At 48.6% G+C, this 26,172-nt stretch overlaps 12 protein-coding genes across 12 annotated transcripts; 6 read left to right on the top strand and 6 right to left on the bottom strand.

Moving 5' to 3' along the window:
• The first annotated feature begins 206 nt into the window (after window positions 1–206).
• Window positions 207–2,642, top strand: EDB91DRAFT_413921 (uncharacterized protein). The gene is made up of 2 exons (XM_041327186.1): window positions 207–601; window positions 657–2,642. The coding sequence occupies exons 1-2, from the start codon at window positions 291–293 to the stop codon at window positions 2,314–2,316; spliced, it is 1,971 nt and encodes a 656-aa protein (XP_041183054.1). The 5' UTR covers window positions 207–290; the 3' UTR covers window positions 2,317–2,642.
• A 187-nt stretch (window positions 2,643–2,829) lies between these two features.
• EDB91DRAFT_1043439 (cytochrome P450) lies at window positions 2,830–4,880 on the bottom strand (the record flags this gene model as incomplete). The annotated part of the gene is made up of 10 exons (XM_041313061.1): window positions 2,830–2,911; window positions 2,965–3,150; window positions 3,217–3,342; window positions 3,396–3,477; window positions 3,533–3,722; window positions 3,775–3,897; window positions 3,950–4,065; window positions 4,117–4,265; window positions 4,311–4,635; window positions 4,688–4,880. The coding sequence occupies 10 exons, from the start codon at window positions 4,878–4,880 to the stop codon at window positions 2,830–2,832; spliced, it is 1,572 nt and encodes a 523-aa protein (XP_041183053.1).
• Window positions 4,881–6,491: 1,611 nt separating this feature from the next.
• On the bottom strand, window positions 6,492–8,550 carry EDB91DRAFT_1343108 (cytochrome P450; the record flags this gene model as incomplete). The annotated part of the gene is made up of 12 exons (XM_041325772.1): window positions 6,492–6,573; window positions 6,629–6,758; window positions 6,820–6,830; window positions 6,880–6,906; window positions 6,967–7,005; window positions 7,058–7,139; window positions 7,195–7,405; window positions 7,476–7,559; window positions 7,612–7,725; window positions 7,887–7,929; window positions 7,975–8,299; window positions 8,352–8,550. The coding sequence occupies 12 exons, from the start codon at window positions 8,548–8,550 to the stop codon at window positions 6,492–6,494; spliced, it is 1,347 nt and encodes a 448-aa protein (XP_041183052.1).
• A 493-nt stretch (window positions 8,551–9,043) lies between these two features.
• Window positions 9,044–9,697, top strand: EDB91DRAFT_1044220 (NDUFA12-domain-containing protein; the record flags this gene model as incomplete). The annotated part of the gene is made up of 5 exons (XM_041313110.1): window positions 9,044–9,156; window positions 9,204–9,253; window positions 9,308–9,336; window positions 9,395–9,511; window positions 9,560–9,697. The coding sequence occupies 5 exons, from the start codon at window positions 9,044–9,046 to the stop codon at window positions 9,695–9,697; spliced, it is 447 nt and encodes a 148-aa protein (XP_041183051.1).
• Window positions 9,698–9,953: 256 nt separating this feature from the next.
• Window positions 9,954–10,778, bottom strand: EDB91DRAFT_1242689 (FAD dependent oxidoreductase-domain-containing protein; the record flags this gene model as incomplete). Its single annotated transcript, XM_041322220.1, has 1 exon — window positions 9,954–10,778. The coding sequence occupies one exon, from the start codon at window positions 10,776–10,778 to the stop codon at window positions 9,954–9,956; it is 825 nt and encodes a 274-aa protein (XP_041183050.1).
• A 697-nt stretch (window positions 10,779–11,475) lies between these two features.
• EDB91DRAFT_1242688 (40S ribosomal protein S7) lies at window positions 11,476–13,731 on the top strand (the record flags this gene model as incomplete). Its single annotated transcript, XM_041322219.1, has 8 exons — window positions 11,476–11,635; window positions 11,684–11,860; window positions 11,911–12,200; window positions 12,248–12,682; window positions 12,738–12,906; window positions 13,028–13,271; window positions 13,330–13,557; window positions 13,611–13,731. The coding sequence occupies 8 exons, from the start codon at window positions 11,476–11,478 to the stop codon at window positions 13,729–13,731; spliced, it is 1,824 nt and encodes a 607-aa protein (XP_041183049.1).
• A 267-nt stretch (window positions 13,732–13,998) lies between these two features.
• Window positions 13,999–15,976, top strand: EDB91DRAFT_413661 (P-loop containing nucleoside triphosphate hydrolase protein). Its single transcript, XM_041327185.1, has 5 exons — window positions 13,999–14,261; window positions 14,331–14,500; window positions 14,553–14,646; window positions 14,708–15,283; window positions 15,337–15,976. The coding sequence occupies exons 1-5, from the start codon at window positions 14,174–14,176 to the stop codon at window positions 15,537–15,539; spliced, it is 1,131 nt and encodes a 376-aa protein (XP_041183048.1). The 5' UTR covers window positions 13,999–14,173; the 3' UTR covers window positions 15,540–15,976.
• A 1-nt stretch (window position 15,977) lies between these two features.
• On the top strand, window positions 15,978–16,994 carry EDB91DRAFT_1099516 (alport syndrome). Its single transcript, XM_041317133.1, has 3 exons — window positions 15,978–16,208; window positions 16,262–16,450; window positions 16,504–16,994. The coding sequence occupies exons 1-3, from the start codon at window positions 16,054–16,056 to the stop codon at window positions 16,847–16,849; spliced, it is 690 nt and encodes a 229-aa protein (XP_041183047.1). The 5' UTR covers window positions 15,978–16,053; the 3' UTR covers window positions 16,850–16,994.
• Window positions 16,851–19,008, bottom strand: EDB91DRAFT_413529 (uncharacterized protein). The gene is made up of 2 exons (XM_041327184.1): window positions 18,892–19,008; window positions 16,851–18,841 (listed from the first exon to the last, which is right to left on the bottom strand). The coding sequence occupies exon 2, from the start codon at window positions 18,819–18,821 to the stop codon at window positions 17,166–17,168; it is 1,656 nt and encodes a 551-aa protein (XP_041183046.1). The 5' UTR covers window positions 18,822–18,841; window positions 18,892–19,008; the 3' UTR covers window positions 16,851–17,165.
• Window positions 18,764–20,777, bottom strand: EDB91DRAFT_1333103 (ribosomal protein L3-domain-containing protein). Its single transcript, XM_041325420.1, has 8 exons — window positions 20,709–20,777; window positions 20,635–20,644; window positions 20,485–20,571; window positions 20,335–20,428; window positions 19,670–20,284; window positions 19,328–19,617; window positions 18,892–19,275; window positions 18,764–18,841 (listed from the first exon to the last, which is right to left on the bottom strand). Exons 1-7 carry the CDS (start codon window positions 20,711–20,713, stop codon window positions 19,210–19,212), a joined length of 1,167 nt encoding a protein of 388 aa, XP_041183045.1. The 5' UTR covers window positions 20,714–20,777; the 3' UTR covers window positions 18,764–18,841; window positions 18,892–19,209.
• EDB91DRAFT_1099509 (uncharacterized protein) lies at window positions 20,778–21,794 on the top strand. Its single transcript, XM_041317132.1, has 5 exons — window positions 20,778–20,809; window positions 20,869–21,142; window positions 21,212–21,323; window positions 21,390–21,469; window positions 21,536–21,794. Exons 3-5 carry the CDS (start codon window positions 21,275–21,277, stop codon window positions 21,668–21,670), a joined length of 264 nt encoding a protein of 87 aa, XP_041183044.1. The 5' UTR covers window positions 20,778–20,809; window positions 20,869–21,142; window positions 21,212–21,274; the 3' UTR covers window positions 21,671–21,794.
• A 391-nt stretch (window positions 21,795–22,185) lies between these two features.
• On the bottom strand, window positions 22,186–24,356 carry EDB91DRAFT_1343100 (uncharacterized protein). The gene is made up of 13 exons (XM_041325771.1): window positions 24,037–24,356; window positions 23,947–23,979; window positions 23,873–23,892; window positions 23,804–23,818; window positions 23,714–23,752; window positions 23,625–23,653; window positions 23,553–23,566; window positions 23,459–23,494; window positions 23,240–23,299; window positions 23,056–23,190; window positions 22,765–22,996; window positions 22,656–22,707; window positions 22,186–22,600 (listed from the first exon to the last, which is right to left on the bottom strand). The coding sequence occupies exons 1-13, from the start codon at window positions 24,107–24,109 to the stop codon at window positions 22,394–22,396; spliced, it is 945 nt and encodes a 314-aa protein (XP_041183043.1). The 5' UTR covers window positions 24,110–24,356; the 3' UTR covers window positions 22,186–22,393.
• Window positions 24,357–26,172: the final 1,816 nt, after the last annotated feature.

The following is a 26,172-nucleotide window of genomic DNA, read 5'->3' as shown; positions in this document are numbered from 1 at the left end:
TTTATCGAACAAGGTGTAGGTGGACGCGGTCTGTATCATCAAACACTGTACCATTAAGTGGTCTGTATAATTAAGTAGACGTACGCTGTGGACATATAAAATATCAGTGGAACAATACTAAGTAGTTTAGTTTTCGGGGTCATTGTTTTATCAGCGTGAGAATGAACCGAAAGTGGATATTTGACAAAAGGTGTATCACCTATTTCAAGACACTTGGACTCTGTTCTTCTGTACCCTCTGTTCCGTCCGTCGTTGCCAGCTTCTTCTTATAATATCTCGTATGCTCCTCCATGATGAAATCCCTACGTAAATCTCTCAATGGAAACAGAGACACTCATCGCCTCGAAATTTCTACCCCTCTACCGTTACCCTCTATATCTAAACCTCAGAATGCTTCTCTCCCTCCTCAAAAAGTAATTCGTGCAATCGCATCATACAGGCCACAAGGTCCTCAGCAGTTACCTTTTCAAAAGGGTGACTTTTTCTACGTCACCGGAAATACAGAGACTCAGGGGGATTGGTATGAAGCTCATAATCCTGTAACTGGTGCAAGAGGTTTAGTCCCAAAATCTATGTTCGAGGAGTTCTGCAAGAGTCCAGCGTGAGTACAATCTTACATTCATTTATAAACGCCTTAACAGCAACTTTGTCCACAGTGTACGCACTTCTCATATCAGCGTCGCAATAAACAGTCCTACCCTCCCAAGTCCAACTTCACCTCCGAGGTCACCGAAAACTCCTGCATTTTTCGCAATAGTTCTCCATGACTTCATCGCAGAACGCGCGGACGAACTCGATGCCAAGTCTGGTGATTGCATAAGCGTAGTTGCTCAGTCAAACCGCGAATGGTTTGTTGCCAAACCTATTGGCCGACTTGGCCGACCAGGTTTGATCCCCGCTTCTTTTGTCGAAGTTCGAAATCCTGCAACAAACCTTCCAATAGACAATGTCGACGCTTTGATAGATAGTGGAGAGCTACCAGGTGTCGAAGAGTGGAAAAGGGCCTTATTCAGCTACAAAGCAAATAGCATATCACTCGGCGTCATAGAGGAACCATCTGTACCCACTAATCGCAACTCCCACCAGCGTCTCACCCCACAACCTGAACCCGTCTCACCTCCCCGCGCTCCCTCTCCTGTCCTTTTACCCGAGGGCATCCTATTATCAGCCGACGTCGTATCCTTCCACTATGAAATGGAAGAGTATTGGTTCCGCATAGACGCCATCTACCAACCTTATGACCCACATGATCCACAATCCCTTCCCAAAGCCAAGCAACTCGTCCTATTCCGAGTATATAATGATTTCTACGATTTCCAGGTTAACTTGTTGAAAACTTTCCCTCGCGAAGCTGGCCGAGAACCGGACTCCATCCGGATTCTCCCCTTCATGCCTGGTCCCGCCGAACAAGTTGATGACGAAGTCACTGCCGCGCGACGGGAAGAGCTTGACGAGTATCTCCACAAGCTGTGTACCCTAAACGTAGCTGGCGCCAGCTATATCCTTGAACATCAGCTCGTGCGGGAATTTTTATCCCTAAAACCGGGAGACGTGGAACAGGATATCGACCCTCGCTATGACGAGGTCAGAGCACTCTTTGCCGAAGAAGCCGCAGCAGAACAAGCCTATTCGTCTGTTACGCAGGAATTCGAGGAAGAAGTTCGCGATACACTTGGGGAGATGAAACTGTCCGACAGAGATGATCGGAGTGAAGGGTCAGACTATGGGGATGAACATACGCCCCCTACTCATATTATATCTCGCGACTCGCAAACCAGCGCAACCCCACAACCTGGACATCGACGGACCAATACAGGGTCGTCCCTTCATCGAGCGGGGTCCCACTCCAAGCAAAACGGCCACTCATCCCCTTCATATCCACATCTCGACACATCCCGTGCCAGCGCCTACTCTCGAACATCGTTTGCTTCAAACTCCGCGTGGCCAGAACACGCCGCTTCATCACCATCTTCTCCTAATTCATCCCAACCATCTATTGCTGCGTCTTCTCGATCTCGTTCCCTATCAAACGCCACTAATATGAACGCGCCTCCCATGTCCGCCGGAAACCCCCAGACAGCCTTTGTCAAAATCAAGATATTCGATCGCGTCACTGATGACCTGATCGCCATTCGCGTACATCCTCGCGTGACGCATGCTGAACTATTGGAGAAGGTACAAGCGCGATTAGGCGGTAACGTCGTCAACCTTCGATACCGCCATAGCCTCAGCAACGATTTCGTCGGCATCGACGACGACAGAGATCTGCGAGAATGGTTGGATAGCACGGAGAAGCACGTTTTGTACGCTGAATGAGGACGGACGGACGGACCGTTGTGCGATTTTGTCGTTTTTTGTTTGTTGTGCAAGTATCAAGGTTATATTTTAGACTTTTTATTGTATTCGTTCTACTCTTCCCCTCCTTTACTACTATCTTTGTCTTTGAGTTCTCTTTATCTGTGTTGGGCAAATGTAGCAGTTGTCTTCCGTAGTGTGTTGTTAGGAGTAGTGTGTTTCTTTCATTCCGGTGTACACTATGATTCTTAGTACAGTAATGGCGCTTCCCTCATTCTGCAGCTCATACTACATATTCTTGTTTTACCAAAAACATTGCGAACCAGCAAATAGGTCCAGCGAACGTTGGTGAGCGTCAACATGTTCTCCCAGCACAGGATGAAGTGAGGAGGGAGGTGTGTAGGTGAGCAATCATCTCGTGTATATTGACCTTGACCGAAAACCAGTGGATTAAGTCGGCGCAAACCCAGGCTATCATTCCAAGACTTGTAATATTTAGATAAAAAGCATAGATTTCACTAGATGTTCGTGCACTTAGTAGTTAGCATCCTGCTGAATGAGCTCAAGGGCTTGTGCAGAGCGAGCCTTAATAGAGCACTTGAAGGGCTTCGGATGGCTGGAGTGTGTATGTCCAGACAAGCACGACAGACCCGATGTCACATAACATACCTGATCATACTTGACGAGGGGTCAAGCTCAGGGGTGATCTCAACACCGTTCTCGACGATCTTGGAAATATCAAACACAGCGAGTGACATCACGGTGGATATCCAGACAGACGCATCAGCGAGATGGAGACCTGGGAAAGAAAGCAACGTCAGAACTGTCTTCTTCGTCGGCGCCCTCTGAGTTGGACTAACCTGCGCAGACACTGCAGAGCAGAAAGTTAGCATGTCGCTCAAATAGGAACCCCATGCTTACCGTCTGCCGAAGCCGAAGCAGATCGTACTAGGTTCGGTCTCAGACTCCTTTCCATCTCTCGCTAAGAAGCGTTCAGGGTTGAATTGCGAAGGGTTAGCATAAGTCCGCGGGTCATGAAGCATGAACCTGTCATAAAATTCAGTTGATACCCTCAAACCCGGAAGATGGGGAGTACTGACCAAACGTTGGGTATTACCAAGGAGCCTTTTGGGATGTAGTACCCGTCATGGATATCGTCCTCAGTGACACGGTGGGGGCCACCTGTCATTGAGATATCCCTCGGCAACTAAAGAATGCGATGAGAAGGCACGCATACCGTTAGGGACGACAGCATTCCAACGTAGGACTTCTTTCACAAGCGCCTCAGTATAAGGGAGGGAGTCGCGGTCGGCGAAGGAGGGAAGACGATCAGGACCAACGACGGCATCTATTTCAGCCTGAGCCTTCTTCTGCACGTCAGGGGAAATTGTCATGGCTAGGAAAAGCGTGTAAATTGTAGAAACCGTCTACGGAAACGGGTGTTACTCTTAAAAGACGATAATTTGGTATTTGACCAACCGTATCAGCACCACCGCTGTACAGAGATGCGGCAGACCATTTCACAATGTGTTCTTCTTCTGCAGACAAAGCACGGCCTTCCAACAAATCCGAGGTGAAAGACCTTTGGGCAATTCCAGCGGCCTAAAAAATTCATACTTCAACTCATGATCACAAAACTAGGAATTTTATCTACCATCTGATCCTTGACAAACCCGTAGGGTGCGCCAGCCATCTTTTCGAGTGTCTCGAGTGATTCACGGGCCTTGCGCTTGAATCCAATACCGGGAAACCACTCTGGGACCTTGGCCACTAAGAATAGTCAGGCGACTGGAAGCACAAATGAGAATGCTATAGTCCTACAGGATGGCATAATATCAACGAAGAAGGCACCGGCAACACTGACCCGTGACAATTGGTCGAGAGCGCGTTCCGCAAGATCAACGAAGGGATCGTCGTTCTCCTTCACTTCATATCCATAAGAGATTTGCAGAAGAACAGCACCAGTGGTGCTATAAAAATTCAATAAGAAGTCAATATAACGATTGATAACATACTGTCGAATGTGTGCCTGTAATTGGTCGGGATTCGCAAGTACGCGCTTCAGGAATCGGTGGGTTTCAACTTCCTCGATCGGGTGGTAGATATTCAAGGCGGCGTGACTGCCAATGACGCGGTGGAGGTTCTTGCGGTACAAGCGAAGACGGTCACCGTAAGGGAGAAAACCCAAAGCGTGCTTCCAGCCACAAAGTTCGCCGCCCATAGGCAGAATAGGACGGTCAGAATACACGGAGCTCTTCCCGTCCAGCATTGCCATCGTAATCTTGACAGAATTCAGCACAATGATGTGCTGACCCAGAAGCTCGATGTGTGATATACCACCTGCACTCATCTGGTTGAAACACATGAGTTTGGAGACACAGGATGCGCTCACCATACTTCTTGCCCCACTCAGCGAAGGTGAGCCAGGGCTTGATGCGAGGCATGTCTAGGACGTTTCCAACGAGAGGCCATCCCGGGGGACCAGGTGGGTATGGTACATTGTTCTTCTTGGTGAACACCTGCTTTACTAGATACACTGCAGCACCAGCAAGGCATATGTCCAGCCAAGTTACATCGGTGGGCATAGGCATGGTTACTAGCCACAGATAAGCAGGTAAAGAGTACCTCACAAATCCAAAGTCCTCTTTATCTAGAATTCGGAGCGTGGAGAGAGGAACAGGTACAATATTCAGTTAGTAAAATCATCAAATTAATATGGTAAGGGGAGACAGCGAGGATGAATGCTGGACGAATCGAATTCGCTACGTGTGTGGCCAGATATGGTCTGGCTTTGCCATTCCTAGGTCATGGAGGGCCTGGACTGGACGGGGGATCCAGCCACATGAGAAATGAAACATGTAGAGATAGACAATATCTGGACAGGGGACCCAGAAACATGAGAAATAGGATGTACAGAGATAAAGACTCAATAAGTACAGACCTGCGGAGCGCCTCATGATATTTATTTAATGTTCCAATACGGAGGATTAGCTAGAGGGGGACACAGCTCCAGACCAAAACGCATAACTCTATGCAGCTCGGGGAGTTGCCAGCAAGATGATGATGAATGAATTAAAAGCACCGACCCGAGGACATTCTGAGTTTGAACCAAGCAGCACCAAACAACCCTCTCATCAGTTCACCGACATGGTGTCCTTCCATTCCGAAGTTACGTGCCACACATTAGGACAGGGATCAGACAATTGTATCATTGAATGCAGTACATTGGAGACGAAAAACCTGGAAGGCTCGTCGGAACCGACCAGGAGGTGCTCGTTCCGTAATTCTTGCAAATTTTGAGCTCTCAGATAGCCTCAGTGACAAGTACTTTGAAAACCTGAACCCGGATGATGGAATTCCTGGTACGTTTTAGTTCGACATGAATTTGATTTGGGAGCTTTTTATAAGGCGTCATAGATGGTTAGACTTCCCTCAAGCATGTTCTCTCGTCTGCTACTGGGATGGTATGACCGTTTACTGTCTCTAGCATTACAACGCCACGCAGGTCCCACCTGAATGACATCCGTAGCTATTGCACGTTCGCTTACAACCACCCACGGATGACGTGTCATGCAAAACATGTCTGCCTCCACCATGGAAGCAGTACGTAGCAACCATGTATCTAACTGCAGAGCAGCCTTGGGTAGAGAACCTGACTGGTACGAGAGGTGCCCATCGGCCGTGCCGAACTCCCCTTGGTCAGAACACGCCGCTTCATCGCCATCATCTTCTAATCCATCGCCATTATCTATCGCTACATCTTCTCGATCTCGTTCCTTACCAATGTGCTGCCTAAACTCTTTTTGCGAGGTAAAACAAGCTGTGGAAGAGATGGGAATATTCATGATGATCTCGTAGGAAACCTCAATAGGTAAATGTACTGTCGAAATTCAGAGCACACTGCGCAAAAGTGATAGAAGGTTTTGTCCACATTGGTCGGTCAAAAGAAGTACATATTTCCGTTTCGAAGGCAGCGAACGTGAGTACTCGTGTACTATCATTGTACCCGTGTTCGGATTGTCTTCGAGTGCCCAATTCAACACCAGTACTTTCAGTTCAATTCGGTGTCAGTGTATATTAATATGACCTTCACCGAAAACCAGTGTACTCAGCGTGTCCAAAACAAACCTAGGCTATCATTCCAAGACTTGTGATGCTTAGATAAAAAGCATAGATTTCACTAGATGTTCATGCACTTAGTAGTTAATATCCTGCTGAATGAGCTGAAGGGCTTGTGCAGAGCGAGCCTTAATAGAGCACTTGACGGGCTTAGGATGGCTGGAGTGTGTATGTCAAGACAAGCACAGCAGGCCCGATGAGATACGCAACATACCTGATTGCACCTGATGAGAAGTCAATTTCAGGGGTGATCTCAACACCGTTCTCGATGACCTTGGAAATATCAAACACGGCGAGTGACATCACGGTGGATATCCAGACAGACGCGTCAGCGAGGAGAAGACCTGAGAAAGAAAGCGACTTCAGAACTGTCTTCTTCGTCGGAACCCTCTGAGTTGGACTAACCTGGGCAGATACTGCAGACAGAAAGTGAGCATGTCGCTCAAATAGGAACCCCATGCTTACCGTCTGCCGAAGCCGAAGCAGATCGTACTAGGTTCGGTCTCAGGCTCCTTTCCATCTCTCGCTAAGAAGCGTTCAGGGTTGAATTACGAAGGGTTAGCATAAGTCCGTGGGTCATTGAGCATGAACCTGTCCTAAAATTCAGTTGATACCCTCGAACCCGGAAAAGGGGAATACTGACCAAACGTTGGGCATTACCAATGAGCCTTTTGGAATGTAGTACCCGTCGTGGATATCGTCCTCAGTGACACGGCGGGGGCCACCTGTCATCAAGATACCCCTCGTCAACTAAAGAACGTCGCGACAAGACACACATACCATTAGGGGCGACAGCATTCCAACGTAGGACTTCTTTCACAAGCGCCTCAATATAGGGGAGAGAGTCGCGGTCGGCGAAGGAGGGAAGACGATCAGGACCAACGACGGCATCTATTTCAACCTGAGCCTTCTTCTGCACATCAGGGGAAATTGTCATGGCTAGGAAAAGCGTGTTAATTGTAGAAACCTGTCTACGGAAACGGGTGTTACTCTTAAAAGACGATAATTTGGTATTTGACCAACCGTATCAGCACCAGCAGCAGTACATAGATGTAGCAGACCATTTTACACAGTGTTTCTTCTGCGGACAAAGGACGACCTTCCAACAAATCTGAGGTGAAAGACTTGGGGGCGATACCAGCGGCCTGTAAAATTCAAACTTCAACTCATGATCACAAAACTAGGAATATTAACTACCATCTGATCCTCGACGAACTTGTATGGTGCACCAGCCATCTCTTCGAGGGTCTCGCGCGATTCACGGGCAATGCGCTTGAAGCCAGCACCAGAGAACCACTCCGGGACTTTGGCCTACTACAAATAGTCAGGCGATTGGAAGCACAGATGAGAATGCTATTGCCCTACAGGATGGTATGATATCAACGAAGAAGGCGCCGATAACACTGATCCGTGATAAGTAGTCGGTAGCGCGGTCTGCAAGGTCGACAAAGGGATCGTTGTTCTTCCTTCACTTCATAACCATAAAATATTCGCAGAATGACGGCACCAGTGGTGCTATAAAAATTCAATAAGAGTACGATATAACGATTGATAACATACTGTCGAATGTGTGCCTGTAATTGGTCGGGATTCCCAAGTACGCGCTTCAGGAATCGGTGGGTTTCAACTTCCTCGATCGGGTGGTAGATATTCAAGGCGGCGTGACTGCCAATGACGCGGTGGATGTTTTTGCGGGACAAGCGGAGGCGGTCACCGTAAGGGAGAAAACCCAAAGTGTGCTTCCAGCCACATAGTTCGCCATCCATAGGCAGAATAGGACGGTCGGAATACACAGAGCTCTTCCCGTCCATCATTTCCATCGCAGTCTTGATAGAATTCAGCACAATGATGTGCTGGCCCAGAACCTCGATGTGCGATATATCACCTGCACTCATCTGGTTGAAACGCATGAATTTGGAGACACAGGATGCGCTCACCATACTTCTTGCCCCACTCAGCGAAGTTGAATGAGGGCTTGATGTGAGGCATATCTAGAATATTCCCAATGAGAGGCCACCCCGGGGGACCAGGTGGATATGGTGCAGGATTCTTCTTGGAGAACGCCTGCTTTACTAGATACACTCCGACACCAGCAAGGCATATGGTCAGCCACGTTATGTTGGTAGGCATCGACATGGTTATCAGCTCCGGACGGGCAAGTAAGGAGTACCTGACAAATCCAGAGTCCTCTTTATCTAATGTTTAGAGTATGGAGAGGACAAATACTTGATTCGGTTAGTGGAATCATGAAACTAGCGGGGGAGTGGTTTCGCTACGTGTGTGGGAAGGTATGGTCTGTATTTTCCAGACCAAGGCCTTGCCGGGCCTGGACAGGGTTTCCTGAAACATGAGAAATGACATCAGGCTCAATAGGTACAGACCTTCGGAGCGGATCATAATGATCATTTAATGTTCCCGGACGGCGGGTATCAAGAGGGGCACGAATCCTGACTAAAACGCATAACTCTATGTAGAATGACTCGCAAATGACAGCACGATGCGATGAACGATTTGAATTGGCTACCGTGACTGAGAACTGAGAGGCCGACCGGAGCACATTCCTTACATAATACCTTAGCCTAGTTGAAACCAAGCAGCACCAAATACACCTTCTCATCAGTTCACCGACATGTCCTTCATTCGGTACGTGCGGAATATCCGCAGGACAGGGATTAAACAATGGTGGCATCAATTGCAGTACATTGGAGACGCTAAGGCGGGAACGCTCATTGGAACCGACCAGTAGGTGCTCGTCCTACAATCCTTGCAGACTTTGACCTCTCGGATAGGTTCGGTAACAAGTACTTTGAAAACCTGAACCCGGACGATGAAATTCCAGGTGCGTAGTACGCTCGTGTGTTCAACACGACTTTTTATCTTGAGGATTTTATAGGGCGTCATAGATGGGTGGACTTTGCTCAAGTATGTTCTCTCGTCTGTAAATGGGATGGAAGCGGGTATAACCGCGTACTGTTTCTAGCATTACAACAATGCCACCCAGGTCCCACCTGAATGGCATTCGTGGCTATCGCACATCCGCTTGCAGCCACCCACGGAGGATGCCGTCATGCAAAACATGTCTCCACCATGGAAGGCGGTATGTAGCTATCGCGTCCCATTCCTTCGAAGTCTAACCGCAGAGCAGCCCTGGGCAGAGAACCTGACGGGTACGAGAGGTGCCTATCGGCCGTATAACACGGTGAAGCCAAAGATTGATGCTTGGGAGCCGAAGGTTATAGCGCGAGGGCGAGGCACGTCCCATAGATTGTCGGGAGCCAAGTGACTAAATACATCACTGACCTTCTACTGTGAGATATGTTGTGGCCCAATTACATCATCTACGACGTGTTCAGCGATAGCAAGGCTGGACGTCAGGACCTGGGCTCTCAATGCCCATCAAGCTGACCATAAGTCCTCTCCCGCTTCCATCCGCATAGTCCTTCCGAACAGCAAAGTCCTGGAAGCCAGACAGCACCAACTTGGGACGGACGCCGACATAGTCAGGTCTGAATCCTTCAAATGATACTCCAGGTAAATATTCAGTGACTGCTCTGTACATTTCTTCCAGCCTGGAATCGCTGGGTACGAGATGCATTCCGCCAAAAATCGACATTCTCCTCGTCAGAATCGTATTCTGATGCGTCAGAGGGCGGTGATATCCACTCCAAGTCTGGCCCAAATCGCACTTTGCCTTGCAAGTCAAGGGTCAAATGCGTTCCGAGCGACTGGAAGGCGTGCTTGTTCGGCCCAGTTTCAGGGCATGGGTATAAGAGTCGACTAATTCGAGATATCCCTGGTCCGCTGTAAGCTGCGTATGAGCCCCGAGCGAAGAACATGGGTATGCGTGATGCCTCGGGTAGCAGAGAATTGGGAATGAGAGTAGCGGAGAGGCCAGACGCGTTGATTAAGGTGCGTGCGAGCAGGGCATCCCCTTGCTCAGCATTCTCAGTGACAGTCTGAACAACCCAGCCGTCTCCTGAGCTCAGCCCGGAGGACCCGCTCTTATACGGGTCCACACGGACGACTCGAGTGGAAAATACGACCTCGCCTCCTTCTGATTCTGATATGTCCTTCTCCAGACTCTCCATGAAAGAGTGGGAGTCGACAATGCCTGTCTCTGGACTCCATAACGCAGCAGCTATGTCCGGTGAAAGGTCTGGCTCAAGCTCACGTGCTTGCGCACCACTTATAAGCGAGACGGGAAGGACTTGATCGTCAGCGCGATGAGGCGAGTACTTGGGCCATGGTAGTTGCCTAGCCTTTTCGAAGAGACTCTCGACGTACGCGCGCTGGTGCTCGTGTGCTACTACGAGTTTTCCAGTTTTTCGGTACGGAATGTTGTATTTGTTGCAGTGCTCGTACATGAGTTGCCTGCCTCGCAAACATAGCTGCGTCTTGAGTGACTCCGGAGGGTAATACAGTCCTGCAGGGCCACAATGTCAGGACGCACGAACACATTTCATGTCGCAAGGTGAGAGCTCACCAGCGTGTACGACTTCTGAGTTGCGAGAGCTATCCACTCACAGTCAGCATGTAGTGGAATAGGATAGTACCTGTTTCGCTCGCCTCGTCTCTTCTCCAGCAGTGTGGATGTCTCTCAACTAGGTATGTTGACTTCGTCGGGAAACGCTCGGATAGCCGCTGAGCAACAGCCAAGCCCACAACACCTAGCGGTAGATAAGCATCAGTTGTAAACCCAAATATCGCACGGAACGGACCTCCACCCACGACCAGGAAGTCTACCACTGCATCTGGAGTCTGAACGAATATGGTGTAAGAGACTGGACAAAGTTCCGATTTTCCATTTTACCTTGTACTTGAACCGTCCCGTTGAGTTCAGCGCGGCCACCAGCCCTCGCACTTTAGGTCGCTGCCATGAAGGCTTCAGCGTGTAAGCGCGGAACGACAATGGTTCCGCTGATCGCTTAGATATATCTTATCTTATCATTGGTTTCTTTTTGTCATTCAACGTCAACACCAAGCCTTGGTTGAACACTGCATTCACGGCAACTTAACGTCCACTGCATCACTGACTGGAACCAGAATTTGGAAGATATCAAAATGGTTGCCATATTACCACAGCCGGCAGAGTCCTCTTTCGAAGAGAAGATGGCAGCTCTACAAAGCACCCCGCTCTTTATGAAATCTCTGCCCTCAGAAGAATCCGACGACCCTGTGATTCAAGCGTTACAGAGTCTCGCCTTCGAAGGGACGCCAGATGGTGGGTGAGAACCTTCTCTTCTCTACCGTGACATCCTGGTGAATCAAGAACGCTTCTCTAAGAGATCGCTCAAAATTTCAAAGAGCAAGGAAACGACTACTTCAAGGGAAAACGCTATCGAGAAGCGAATCAGCTTCTACACGCAAGGTATTGATGCCAAGCCATCTGATCTCGTACTGCACGAGGCTCTCTTATGCAACCGTGCCGCGTGCAACCTCGAGTTAAGTGAGACATTGGCTTACTGTCTTGACAACAAGAATCTGACCGATTCGAAGAGAACTATGGCTCCGTCCTCCGAGACTGCTCGAAGGCCCTCACCCTGAATATCAAGTCCTCAAAAGCATATTACCGCTCGGCTGTGGCGTTATTAGCCCTGGACCGCTTTGAGGAGTCCCTCGATTGCTGTGAGAGGTGTTTGGAGTACGACCCAGAAAACCAGGGGGTCAGGTCAGTCCGCGATCGTTCCGCCGCAGTGAAGGCAGAGAAGGGCCGCAAAGAGAGCGAAAAGCAGGAACGAATGCAAACCGAACAGAGAGAGAAGAAACTCTTGCAGGTGGCGTTCAAGGTACATTCTATCTTAGTCTCGTCATCGCTCGTCTGATTATGCATCAGGAACGAAATTTGTTTGCCGTCTACAACCCGAAAGGGTCATCAGAAAACCCGTGTGAGCCCCACTTTGACCCAGAAGATCCCGAACGAACGACGTTGGTAATCCCCGTGTTCTTCCTATACCCGCAGTACGCGACCTCGGACGTCATAGCACAATTTGTCGAAGATACCACCTTTTATGCACACATATCTCAAATGTTTCCGCCGCAGGCACCTGCACCTGTGTGGGATAAAGCTGGGCAATACGCCGCGAACACTCTCGTGGTTTACGCAATGACAAGAAGAAAGCGGCTCCTTAAAGTTGGCAAGAAGATGTCATTGATGGATGTTTGTAATGCCTCGAAGGCCAAAGAAGGGGAACCTGATGATGGGTTAGAGCTGAAAGATGGGTGTTTGACGTTCGTTGTTGTTCCAAAGGGAGAAGTAGAGCAAAATTGGGTAGATGAATTCAAGCGGGCAAGAGACAGCTAGATACTTCGAATCATCGTAACAGGGGTGTTTCCAATTCGAGAAGCAGCACGTGCATACGAATGTGTTGGTCACTGTTTGGCGCAATAGCCAGACACCATACGGTAAGACTCATTGCAAAAAAGACATCGACGAAGGCGTCAAGCTCGGTGAGTACGAATTGCTGCTTGTTGTGGTGCTCAATGGTGCAGGATGTATGTGCACATCGAGCTGCGGAGCCAAAATCGCGGTCGAATCACTTTGATTTGGGTGGATGCAAGTCATGAGGAGTGGATGCTGACCATGAGATCATCTGCTACAGGGCCTCTATTCCAGCCATGTCTGTCAACCACAAGATTCTCCGTTCTGCAAATGCACCAACCAACTCCCCTGATGAGACCGAGGTTTCCGTCGCTCAGGCTCTGATCGACCTCGAGAACAATGTCCCTGAACTCAAGACTGAGCTCCGCGCTTTGCAGATCTCTGCCGCCCGTGAAGTTGATGTACGAGGTGGAAAGAAGGCTATCGTCGTGTTCGTTCCCGTTCCCCAATTGAAGGCGTTCCACAAGGTGCAGCAGAGGTGAGGACGGTTATCTTAGTGGGAAGGTGCTATTATAATATGGTCACCCATCTCGCAGGCTCACCCGTGAACTGGAGAAGAAATTCTCTGACCGCCACGTTGTTTTCGTTGCTCAGCGTCGCATGCTGAGCAAGCCTACCCGTAACTCACGGGTGAAGCAAAAGAGACCCCGCTCTCGTACGCTCACCAACGTACACGAGAAAATCCTGGAGGATCTTGTCTTCCCGACAGAGATAGTTGGCAAGAGGACTCGTGTTGCTGTTGATGGATCGAAACTTTTGAAAGTGTAAGTGGTATGCCTAGATGTGCATTGACAGTATACTGAATGATCTCTTGCAGTATCCTTGACCCTAAAGACGCGACATCGCTTGAGTACAAGCTGGATTCGTTCTCTTCAGTATACCGCCGTTTGACAGGGAAGGATGTGACGTTTGAATTCCCCCCCGCCAACCAAGAGTAGATTACGCGATATCTTCATGACACATGTTCCGCTTCCCTGCATTCTCCGATAAAAATATGGACATACTGTCACATACAGCTGCTTATGTCTTGTTTGGGCATTGTGCTGTGATTTCATGAAGCGCGGCACAGCTGAATACGTTGCATCTTATGGAAATTGACCCCGTAGTGCCTGGAGGGCGCAGGGTAAATAACCTGAAGATCGTTAGTAGGAAAGTTCGGCAATAAATAAACGAGATTTTAACCGGATTATCTCTTGTGGGCGCTCGTAGCAAGCTCGGCGTGATTTCGGCACGTGGTTCAGTGTCGCGTCCAGTGGTTTCCGAGTTGATTCATTTCATTGTCTTGCTTCTTACTTCCGTCGCTAGTACTTTAGTCATTTTCCCTCTTCTCTTCCTCCCGCCCTTCGTGGCATCCTTTATTTCCCTTCAACGTCGTTCTGAATGGCGGAATATCCACGCATGGACCCGTACTCCAGGTCCAGGTATGAACATGGGATAGATGCCAAAATTGTGGTCATGGGCAATACAGGTTCGTTGTTCGGATACCTTAATCAATCATTTTTGCATGGCTCACTGACGGATTCTCGATCATTTTAAGGCGTGGGCAAGACCAGCCTGCTTCATCGCTACACTCAGAACAAGTTCGATCCTAGGAACATGACGTCCACGACCGGGGCTTTCTTTGTAACCAAGAAAGTCCATGTCGACGGTTTGAAGGTTCGACTACAGCTATGGGACACTGCAGGACAGGAACGATTCCGAAGTATGGTACGAATTCACTCTTACTTGGTATCCTTCAGTCGTTCACCAGTATAATCAGGCTCCCATGTATTATCGCGGAGCAAATGCTGCACTTCTCTTGTACGATATCACGAATGCTGCTACGTTCGAAGACATTCGGGGCTGGTTAGCTGGTGCGTAACGTTAGATTTCACATCCGCGATTATATTCTGACAAAGTTGCCACCCGTTTCAGAGTTGAAGAAAAATTGTCCGCCAGAGCTTATCATTTATATCGTTGGTTCCAAATCCGACCTCCATCATCACAGGCAGGTCACGTCTGATCTAGCTCGCCTATCGCTGCATACTTGGTTTCCCCCACCGCGCCCCCCAACGCCTCCACCCCCTCCACCTCCACCACCTTCAACACTGTCTTACATTCGTCCCAGATTCACATCCTTTACTAGCACCAAATCAGTTCCTCTGAACAACACCCCAATGAAATGTTCTCCACCCCACAGCGCGTCCTACATGGACCCTGCTCCTAGCCAGTCATCACATTCCTCTGCGCTTAATCGAAGCAATACTGGTCATGCCATTCCGAGATCAAAGACTACAGGCCAGGGCTTGAACAGGTCAAAAACAGAGGCCTCCCGCTCCCCACAACCACGATTTGGTTCACACTTTGGGCGGCATGTAGGAGGGTATGACGCCGCGGAGAGCAGCAGCAATAGTATAAATGAAGATGAGGAAGACCCCGATGTCGATGACCAAGAATGGGGACTTCGCAAGGGAATGGAACTTTTTGAGGTCTCAGCTAAAGATGACTTTGGTACGTGTGCTCTTTCCCCTTGTCTGATTCTCTCACCCATTCATTTGCCACAGGTATTGAAACCCTCTTCGAATCATTGATTAACGCAATCATCGAACGGAAGGACATCATTGAGCGCGAAAATGAGCTCAAGAAACGTGATAGTGTCTTCCTATCAACTATCAGTACACCCACTTGGGCCGCTCAGGCCGAGGAAGAAGAGGCACGGGAGAAGGCTCGCTCCACTTCAGGGGGATGGAATTGTTGTTCTTCGTGATCTTACCCCTGCCATGTGTCAAGACTTCTCCGCTTTTGCTGTCTTTCTGCTCATCTGCATCCTACGGCCCGGCACACCATTCTCACGACTCATTGCCCATCACGTTCTCCCATCACATCAATCTCGCGCGTCTGATATCCAAGTTCTCTTGTTTTCTTTCGTCTTTACAGGATGCTATGTTCTTTATGCCACTTTCTATGATTCCTATTGGTCCTCCATACCACCGGGCCTCCAGGACTACTCTTTGCAATACTATTATTCACTTCCTGAATTATCTCCTCATACCATATACTACCTTAAGTAGATACAATTTGTGCATGTGTTTAGTCACGTCATTCAGCAATCTTGGTAGCAATCTCTTGCTGTTGTAATTTGGTATTTTGTACCCGCGCTAAATGGCTGGATCTTAGTAGAGCCTAGGTCGCCGAAACAGGCAGGTTGGTGATCGATGCTGGTTGAGCAGACTTAGCAGAGCTAACATCCACCAGCGCTCCCACTTCGTTCCTCGATCACCATGTCCCTCCTTCCCCCCAAGCTAACGGAAGGAGATCAAGCAGACAAGGTCGATAATGTATGCACGCCGGAGCACTGTTTTCGTGCCTTCGATGCTTTGTACTGCGCGCTAACATCTAGCGAGCCTATCCCGCCTACTTTCACTGACGAGAAATAGTGAGTGGACCATATTTTCTGTCCGAATGTGTGCTATAGTCGTTATTTTCTAGTCCACTTTTTGTGACGTGGAATACAAGGTCATCTCGCGCGGGCAGATCACCCAGATTGAGGGGTTGCATCGGCAACTTCGATGACATACCCCTTAGGGAAGGTCTTGCAGAATACGCATTGATCAGTGCGTTCAAAGACTCTCGTTTCCGGAAAATAGAACGTCGAGAGCTGCCATCTCTCGAGTGTGGGTAAGTGCATCTCGCCTTTCATATGTATGCTAATGCATTTAATCATACGCCAGAGTATCCCTTTTGACGGATTTCGAAGACGCATCGTCGTATCTAGATTGGACCGTTGGCACTCACGGGATTTACATTAGCTTCCCCAACCCGTCATTATACCCACCATCATCGAGTGCTCCTTCTCCTCTATCTTCGTCAGCATATCTGCCGCGATTCAACTCCAGAGGCACTTTGACCGCCACATATCTCCCAGATGTCATGCCTGACCAAGGTTGGGACAAGGTTGAGGCTGTGGAAAGCGCTATGCGCAAGGCAGGATGGAACGGCTCCATCACGGAAGACACGCTTAGGACCGTGAAACTTCGACGATACCAGAGCAGGAAGTGCGTAGTTAGCTGGGAATGAATTTGTCCAGTGGAGGAGGGAGAATGGTGACGACCAGATCTCATGATTCGAATCACTGTATCATCACCAAATTGCCGAACTGTACAAATATTAGCGTTGGATTTGTATGTACCAGTACGTGAATAGACATGTTGTCCACATCTATCGCCCACCACTCCCGTTATCGCCAAAGATACTTTTGCGCAGTCCTGTCTAATCGACCACCCCATCCCGCCACCGAAACGCTGCTCGAGCTTGTAAAAACACTTTTCGCAGCTTTCCCGCATCATTTCCGCTGGCTTTGCCAAAAGATACCAAGATCCAATAGATCAGCCTCTCACTCGGCTTGACGTTCAGCAGGCAAATTCATAAAAGCCTGGAACACCTGATGGAGATTTTCGAGGTTCCAATCACTCTTCTGGATTGGGCGGAGGCGCTCCGATAAAGAACCGGGAGGGGTCTTTAGCGAAAATGGTTTCTGGGCATGCCGGGCGAAACCGAGGAATATTCCACGGAAAGCGGCAAGCGTTGGCTGATAGAGTAAAGGTTCGCCTGTCTCCTGATCTGTAGGAGCCTTCGGTTCCCTATTAGGCGTAGAGAGCATATCTACAAAGACATGAAGCGCCTTCATAAATTGCCCATGATAGGCAAAGGCTTGGATCAAAGCGGTATACGTTATCTCGTCCGGTATCACGTCGTCCGGAATGGCGATGCCCTCCACATCTAGCAGGTATTTGACAGCTGCCTCGATGTCGTATTCGCCTACGTCGAGTTCCGGCTGCGAATTGTGGCGCAGGACACGATAAATTGTTGAAGCGACATCCATATGCCCATTCCGGCCGTAGGCCCATATGCATGCGTTGATCCCATCCAGACCAGGCTCGAAGCCTTGCTCTCTCATCTTCTGGAGGGTTGACCGAACACCGGATAATTGTTTGGTTCGTGTATAGTAGTGTAGCAAGGATAAATGCGTGATGCGGTTTGGTGGTAGCCCTGAGGCTCTGAGCAGATTAGATGCGTGGCGGATGGCGCTGGGGTGAAGCGAGCGGCCGGCGATGTAGAGGAGGGTTGTATATGTAATGATATCGGGCTGCACCTGCCCAAAGTCGGGCTCTGCGGCCAGCTTCTCGTCGTCGCCTGTGTTCTCAGAGGGTTGCAATGTGGTCATTTTACTGAAAACTTCCACAGCTGCCTTGTAGTCTTCGAGACTGCATTTCCGCCATCGTTTTCCTGCACAGTCTAACAAAGCATTCCACTCCCATAGGTAAATGCGACAACCAGACCGGTGTAGCATGGTCAAAACAGCAGAAAGTCGTAAGAAAAGGGTTCGTGTTCGAGGTTTTGTGGAGGCAAGAAGGCGGGCAAGATGATGGAGGTGACGCTGGGGTATCTTGGGAGCTCCGGAGAGGTGATGAATTTGATGAGGGAACATGACAGCCAAGGTGTGGTATGCCTCCCACCCGTCTGTCATCGAGGTAGCTTTCAGTAAGTTGTTCAATAATTCTTTCCGCGTCTTCATTCTGTCTGGTGGTGTTTCTTCGAGTGAGTCTATGGGATCCTGATGGCCAGTGGGGTGGGGATTTGAGTGATGATGGTGTGGGCTTTGTTGGCCGTGAGTTGAACCGATGCCAACGGGAATGTAGATGGCCTCGACAAGTGGAGACCCGTCTGTGGGTTGCAGGACGTGGGGCATCAAGCCATCCTGCCCAGATGGTTTTAAAACGCGTGTCTGATGTGTAACTGTGTCTGGATGATCTACTAATCCAGTATTCCTGACCAGTGCGTCGTCTACCTTGTGCTCGCTCACAGCACATCTCACCTCTCCTGGAGCTCTTTCTTTCATCCTGTGAGCAATGTGGATATGACGATGGGCCAGGAAAGTGTGAGACGTTGCCTGCTGCCGAGCGAAAACTTGTTGAACCTGACGAAACAAACATGGCGTTTGTGATAATGCAGGCGACAATCTGAGGCTCGACGTGGAGCCTGCAAGCATGAATATCCAGTGCAGTCATCCTGTGATAACGATGAGCATTATCGCCCAGTAATACGTTCCATGTACATACCGCGACTGGCACTGAATGAGGGTTTTGAAAGAGCCAGGCGAAGACCTGGTTACAGTATGTACTGCACTAACTGACGCGCTCGATGGAAGTTGCACGTGTGCCGAAGACAGTTACTCGAAAATTTCGAGTCTACTTTTGGCGCTAAAACTATGTCCAGAACTTCACCAGCTTCATGCACTATATGTACATATTCAATGCACTCCAGAACTCTTCGTCATGCATGCAGACACATTTAATTGGCGGTACTAGAGCATAGCATGGATAGTCGTGAAAAGATGTAAAAAAACATAATGCCTAAGTAGTACGTCAAAAATGCAATCAATCCCTGGCCTTGAGCGTTCCCAAGAACGCGGCCTTTTCGTCGAAGGTTTGGAACGAGCCGTGCTGGATTCAAGACGTTAGATGATTCCTTTAGAAGACAGTACACTGTACTTACGCCGAACTTCGAAGAGGTATCGATGAACTTGAGCTGCACCTTCTCGAGGTCCCGACGCGAGGTGTGGACCATGAGTGACTTACGGAGGGTGATGACACGCTTCTTGGTACCAGGGATCGAGCCCTTGAGCATCAAGAAGTCATTCTTCACAATACCGTAGTGAGGGAAACCACCCATAGGCGTGATGGTCTTGTTCGTGATGTCAGACTCCGTGGAAGCATTAGCCACATCAGCGCCAGAGCCAATACGGTAAATCTTCTTGTTGAGTTCCGTACGATGGTGGTAGCCGTCTGCATGATTGGTTCATACTACGATACAAGAGAAGAAAACAAGGCCACTTACTTTGACCAGCACGGGCCACGGAGAACATGACTTTCGAAGGATGCCATGCACCGATACAAGCGACCTTGCGGAGACCCTTGTGAGTCTTGCGAGGAAGCTTCTTGGTACCCCAACGGTGGGTAACACCCTCGAAACCATGACCCTTCGTGACAGCAATAACATCGATCACCTCATCCTGCTCGAAAAGACTAGTAACCTCCACAGGCTTCTCAAACAGGCCTTGTGCGAACTCGACCTTGTCTGCAATAGAACCGCCGTTAACCTGGATCTCCATAAGGTGTGCCTTCTTCTGGCTGAGACCGGTCTTGCGAATTTGGGTGTGGGCGAGGACACGGACGACAGTGCAGTATTTGCGGATGCGCTCGAGCTCACGAGCGGTGGATTTGCCGCCGTCCTCAGCGTGCTTCTTGGCGTAGCGGGTAAAAGCCTTCTTCTTCGAGCGGTACCAGTTCTTGTAGAACCGACGCTTGACCTCGTCTGACAAGTGAGATGCCCAGACAGTGGTGAGAGTGCGAAGGCCACGGGGAGTCTCAACATAGCCAACGACACCGACAACGATCATAGGAGGAGTCTCTATGATTGTCACTGCCTCCACAACCTCACGTTTGTGCATCTCTGCGCTGTCTTCAGATCCAAGATCTCTAGTAGTTAGGCGGAATACGCACTGGAACCAGGACGGTCAAGGTCACGGACAACGTGGGTCATACCAGCCTTGTAACCCAACATGGCGGTCAGATGAACAGGCTTCTTGGGGTCATCCTAAGGTAGATGCACTGTTAGACCAGTTCTTAACGAAGATCCTTCTACTTGCGCACCTTGGGGAAGGATTTGACCTTGCCGCGGTGGCGTGCGGCACGCTTACGGGGGAGGAAACCGAGTGAGCCATGGCGGGGGGCTTCGTACTGGATAGATCACAAAGTATGAGCGTCTCGGGCCTACCTGGTTCTCCATGACAGAAAACCAACCTTACGGTGACTATGGGAGAAAAATACTGGTGAGTTCGATCTATTCTGATGGCAGTTTTCCCTGCATAACTCACCTCATTTTGAAGGATCTTGAGGACGGTGTCGGATGCTAGCTGGCGTTGCGGACAATATGGCACAAAGTCTGCTGGGAGTTGCCGGTTCTGTGGCTGATGAACTGTATAGTTGCACATCCCAAGTATAGAAATTCCCCTATGGTTTTTTGTTCCGACTTACAATTTCCTCCCACTTCCGACAAATTGTCTGGTCGAGACGAGGCATTCAACCAAGAGGCGGACTGACTCCTAGTGTCACCTAGTACCATAAGACGGAAGACAGTCTTTCCTTCTTGGTATCGCAGCTGATTGCAAAATTATGCGCAAAAGTTGGATTTGGATCTCGGAAACACCCGAGCGAGGACCCATAAGTATATCACACTGAGCGAACGGCAGCAGTGAAGGGCACAGTACTTGCATGCGCAGGAAGTGAGGCTCAGCGCTCAGTCCCAGCGGTGAACGGCACATACGACGTTCTGATGTGTCGCAATTCACTGATCCTCACCTTGCGTACTGACTGGCAGGCGGGAGATCATCGACGCGTCTGACGCGTCGTTTTTGTCCGGGAACCTATTAGACAGGATGTCATGTATCGTCTCCATTCACGCCAAGGACATGGATGGCGCAATTCTGTTGGTGAGTCCCTTCCATTGTTTTATCTCGTGTTTCTACTGTTACTTATCTTTGATGCATTTTGTATAGTTCTCATTACATCTCTACTGGCCTTGTTTTATTCTCTGCCGTACTCACTCCCCTCGCTCACTCGCTGCTACCTTGTGCATGTAATTTTTTCTGTTTCTCTCTGTTTCTTCTTATTTTACTAATCTAAAGACACTCATTCTTCGTAGCCTTCCACACGGTACACCCTCCCACATCGTCTCGTACCTTCCTCTGGCACCTTCTGGCACCTATCTCCTTTAGCTTTTGTTCTGTTTAGTTTTAGAATGGTTGAAATACACTTGATCGATTTGGATTTATTCTAAATGTTCGAACCTTGACTTCTATTAGGCTGATAAAATTTGACAAAATCTAAAAGCTATCAAGTACTGTTGTGTTCTAGAAGGTCTGTGTATCGAAGGTGCTACTGCGAGCTCTAGGTGTTTTTGTGCATTTTAAGCAAGTCTGCAGCTGCTGCCACCATGTGTACGGGGTCCTCGTCCGGGTGTTTCCGAGACTCAAATCCAACTTCTGGGTTTCCGCATAATTTTGCAATCAGCTGTATTAATGCTCAATTGGTGTCACATCCCGATGCACGATGAATCCATTATACGCTCATATGACAGACGGCACGTACGCCGCATGATACTATTATGAAGTAGAGGCCGCCACTAATATAATACCTCCGTGCTTGCCAGTGCAACGAGCTTGGGACCCGAATCGCGGAATCCAAGACTTGGCAAGTCGGTGATGTCGGCCCAGGGTCGGTGAAAAGTTAAAATGGCATCTGAGAGACGGCCTAGTTTACGTTCACATTTGAAGCTTTCTTCAGCCATAAGCGTGCGCTCTCATTGGTGGAGAGGTCCTTAGGCGACGCTAGGCGCTCGGCTACATACAAGCTTCTGTTGAAAACTTGTTTTGACCGGTTCGACTTTTTTAGATGTGGTATGCACAGAGATTCTGTACAGTATGGCAACACATACAAGGGGTCTTCTTTAGAAGTATTACAATGAAAATTTACATGTACCCTGCTATAGAATTATTTGGATCTAGACATCACTGCTAATAGTTCGTAAACGTATGCGTTCCTGTAAAGCAATTGTCTCCATGTCAGTTCCCGCCTCGGAGTTGGCCACTAGTTTAGCGTGATATTCTCGGATACTAAGAATGAGGCGCGGTCCCACAACAAACATCTGCAGGAGCGTGACAAGTTCGAGTACGCCACGGTAAATCTGAGCCCCCACGGAAGACGAGTCCTATATAAATGATGATGAGTGGTCAAATGCAGATGTCAAGCATAGATTATCATACCAAGACTTCTGGAGACGCCAAGCCAAGGTTGAAGCAAGCACTGACAGCAAAACTAGGGCGTGGGCAAAGTCAGCAGAAAAAGACAATCGCGTTCACGTTACGAGCTCACAATGCAAAATAAAGTACATGGGTCTTGATTAACACCATGAAATAATCCCCAGCAGTCCGTCCTGTCGATGATGGGGGAAGCCCGCGGAAGTATTTTACAACAATCCAGATTGCAAGACACAACGACAAGACTTCCCATACAGTAGCGAGCGAATAAGTCTCGATCAACCGAAGTTGTTCGCCTGCATTGACTTTGAAAACGCATTGATGTGTGCGGCGGAGGATGAACACATCTGATATTCGTCATATGAGACTGATGCGCTTATGTCTTTTATTCATAAAAGAAATTTACCCATTGATATACCGTTGTTCCCTGCTGTGCCAATCACTCCAACGACGATTGTGATAGAGACAAAGGTTGCAACGAGAAAGATGAGCATCTTTCTCGATCGCTGGTACATAGCATATAACCGAGTGATCATGAAGACTGACATGATATTTCAGTCGATTTGAGGTACCGCAGCTGAGTAGCTCACCATTCAGCATGGGATTTATGATGAAAATCGTCCACGATAGTACGAGGTTCATAATATTGCCTGAAATACCCCAGTTAATGATGAATCTCTTGGGACTGGATGCTTCAAGAGACTCACAACTGTTTCGGTCAATATATTGAACCAAGAAGCTGGTCGAGAAGCTCACTCACCTCTGTGCAGAAGTGCGATTAGTTGGTATGTAGTATCAGTACAGAATACTCACCATGTCTGTTGTCAAGACTCCCGGGAGATTTACTGGATGCCACCAGTCAGAAGACGCGAATGCAGTGCATTATGCCATGAAGAAACATACACAGAATGTTGCCGCTGGTTGTGAGAGATGGCTTATTAGCTCAGCGCCGACTTGTTGGTCTTGAAAACGTACACAGAGTATGGTATTCCAATGTAGCGCACCTAGAATACTAATCAGCACAAGTTACCCGTGGGCTTAGGATAATATAAACTACTACGTACGGCGATATATAGAACAGTCATGACAGACCAACGTTGCCTCTGCCCTAAATTAGCTGCATTGCCTTGTTCTTGTAATATGAGACTGCTCACCCAGATCAATTCGGACTATAAAACCATTCTAGTGAAATGGCTGCTCCCGTAATGGGATCAAGGGCCTACCTCTTGGCCGAACGTCAGTGCTAGAGAATACCATAGTGACATTAGTAATTCCCTCAATAAGATGTCTTGCTTACCCCAGTCGTATAGCACAGCAGTAGATGATGCGACTGTGAAACCAAGTTAAAAAAGAGCGAGTCGCATCACTAACATAGTTCTCCACGAACCTACAAAACAGCTGAAAACTTCCTGATGCACATTGGATGACCACGAACTGGGGTCACTTGGGATCAGGGGCATATTGCAAATTGAAGTGAATCGTCAGTGAGTTGCAAACTTGGTGGGTGTATATTCAATTTGGTGGGCGTACAATGCGCTAGATATATATGCTCCCCAGCAATCTATCCGTATTGAACTATGGGGCCTCGGAATGTTCAGGGCTTAAGGGCAAGTTGAGCCCGACCCTTGAAAAAGGAATGACTGTCTTCCACATGCTTTCAAGGTCTGACTACGGAAGATTAAGCCCGGCCGCATCGATGATTCAATCGTCAACCGCAGTCCTGAACTAGTACCGTTTCACGCGTCCCATCGGTAACTTGCTCGGGGCTATTAGGTCAGCCAATAGTCTAGTAGAGCGTACGAATCGATTCGTATTCAATTTGACATTCCAACACTCTGGTTCGTGACCTGTGACACCAAAATTTTCGACATGTCGGATTACAATGCAGTGTTTCTCTGTACGTTGTGTCGGGTAAGTACTGGCGCGCAAATAAGACGTCCAATCGACCGCTGCGCAAATGCGGAGTCACGATGGCCCACAGAAGCAAAAAAAAAATTGCCAAATTTCTGTTGTGACATTAAATGTTACTTCGACACGTGATACGTGACAACTACATGTTTTCGACACCGATACCACCGAGTGTGACGCGTGACCGTCGAATTGAATCAATTCATACAGTAAGTAAGCTGCCCCAGGCCTGGGAATGTAACAGCTATCCGAGGTCTCTGAACGAGGTGACGATCTGCCAGTCAGCATGACACCCGCACTAAACAGCAAAAAGGGACTCCCTCGTTACATATCTCAAATCCCAGGGCTTAAACAACGTCCGACGACCATTCATTCGAAAGCGGATGCATGTGAGCACGAGCCAGACTGAATGCAATTCAATGCAGGTGTAGAAAGAGACAAAATCATAACCCAATCCCTGACTCTAACTGATTATAAACCCAACGTTACAGCCCTGACAATTCAAAAGCCCCAACTCTAACCCTAGCAGCCCTGATACTAGTGACAGACATTGAATATTAAATACTCGGGGCCTCGGCGCAAACCTTGCTTGACTTTGAACGTTGATTAGCTAACTACGGTAGTGTAAGTGATTAGGCAGATTGAATTCGTGCCTCATTTTGAAAGCTTGCTGACTGACCGACTATAAGCACCCCAGATACGCCCAGTGAGGTGGTACACTGCAGATGCCATACGTGCGCGATTTTGGTTTCAAGTACCGGACTGATTGAAGCTTGGGGACGGTTTCAAGGTAGTAACAGGATGTCGCTTTAGTAAAGGCCAGACGGAAGTATATCGTCGGCGAACAGGCGCTCGGCAAGTGGTATGCAGGTCTAAGTCTACTATATTACAGTGAGTGCACACTGGTTTTTGCTTCACGACGAAGTACAAACGTAGCACTAAGCATTTCCTACGACAACCTGTTACGCGTTCCGCGAAACGGCGACACTCGACAAATATATGGTGGGCAAATTCGAAATTCGCGCAACCGAAGTTACCAAACTGACCTATTAACTAAGTCTCCCCTGGCCCCTGGACAGACCATAGATGAATGAAGATCGTGCCTTTTAGAACCGACCCAAGACGAGGTGTCTCCCATACTGGAATCTGTTCCAGTGTCCAACTACCAGAATTTCGCATACAGCTGCACAAGGGCAGAGTATGCATAAGGAGTGCGCACGTACGGATGCTCGGGCGACGGGGAGAGTATGAGTGTCCTAGAGAGGCGGTGCAGGCTGTACTTGCGGTCAGATGCAACGCGACATGAGAACACGTACGTAAGAAACAAAAGAAGATTCGATAAACTTTTGAAGTAGATTTGTGAGAAATTATTGAAGAGTAACACATAGGGGGTTTCAACGTTCAACATTTTGCCTCTTGCAAGATTTCAATCAAAAGCAGATCTAGACCTGGCTAGAGCATTCCAGACCTAGCCTAGAGCGTTTCAGAGCACTCTAGATTACCTTTCGAATGTAATTTCACTGGCGGCAAAAGGTGGTAAAATGTCGGTTTCCTCGCTGTGTAAGTACTTGTAAGATGGCAGTGTGACTGGATACATATCGACAAATTTGAACAG

This window comes from Suillus paluster (genome assembly GCF_016628075.1).
Source record: "Suillus paluster strain FC165 chromosome Unknown EDB91scaffold_3, whole genome shotgun sequence".
Classification (NCBI taxonomy): Eukaryota; Fungi; Basidiomycota; class Agaricomycetes; order Boletales; family Suillaceae; genus Suillus; species Suillus paluster.
This window is presented reverse-complemented; position numbering and strand designations above follow the sequence as displayed.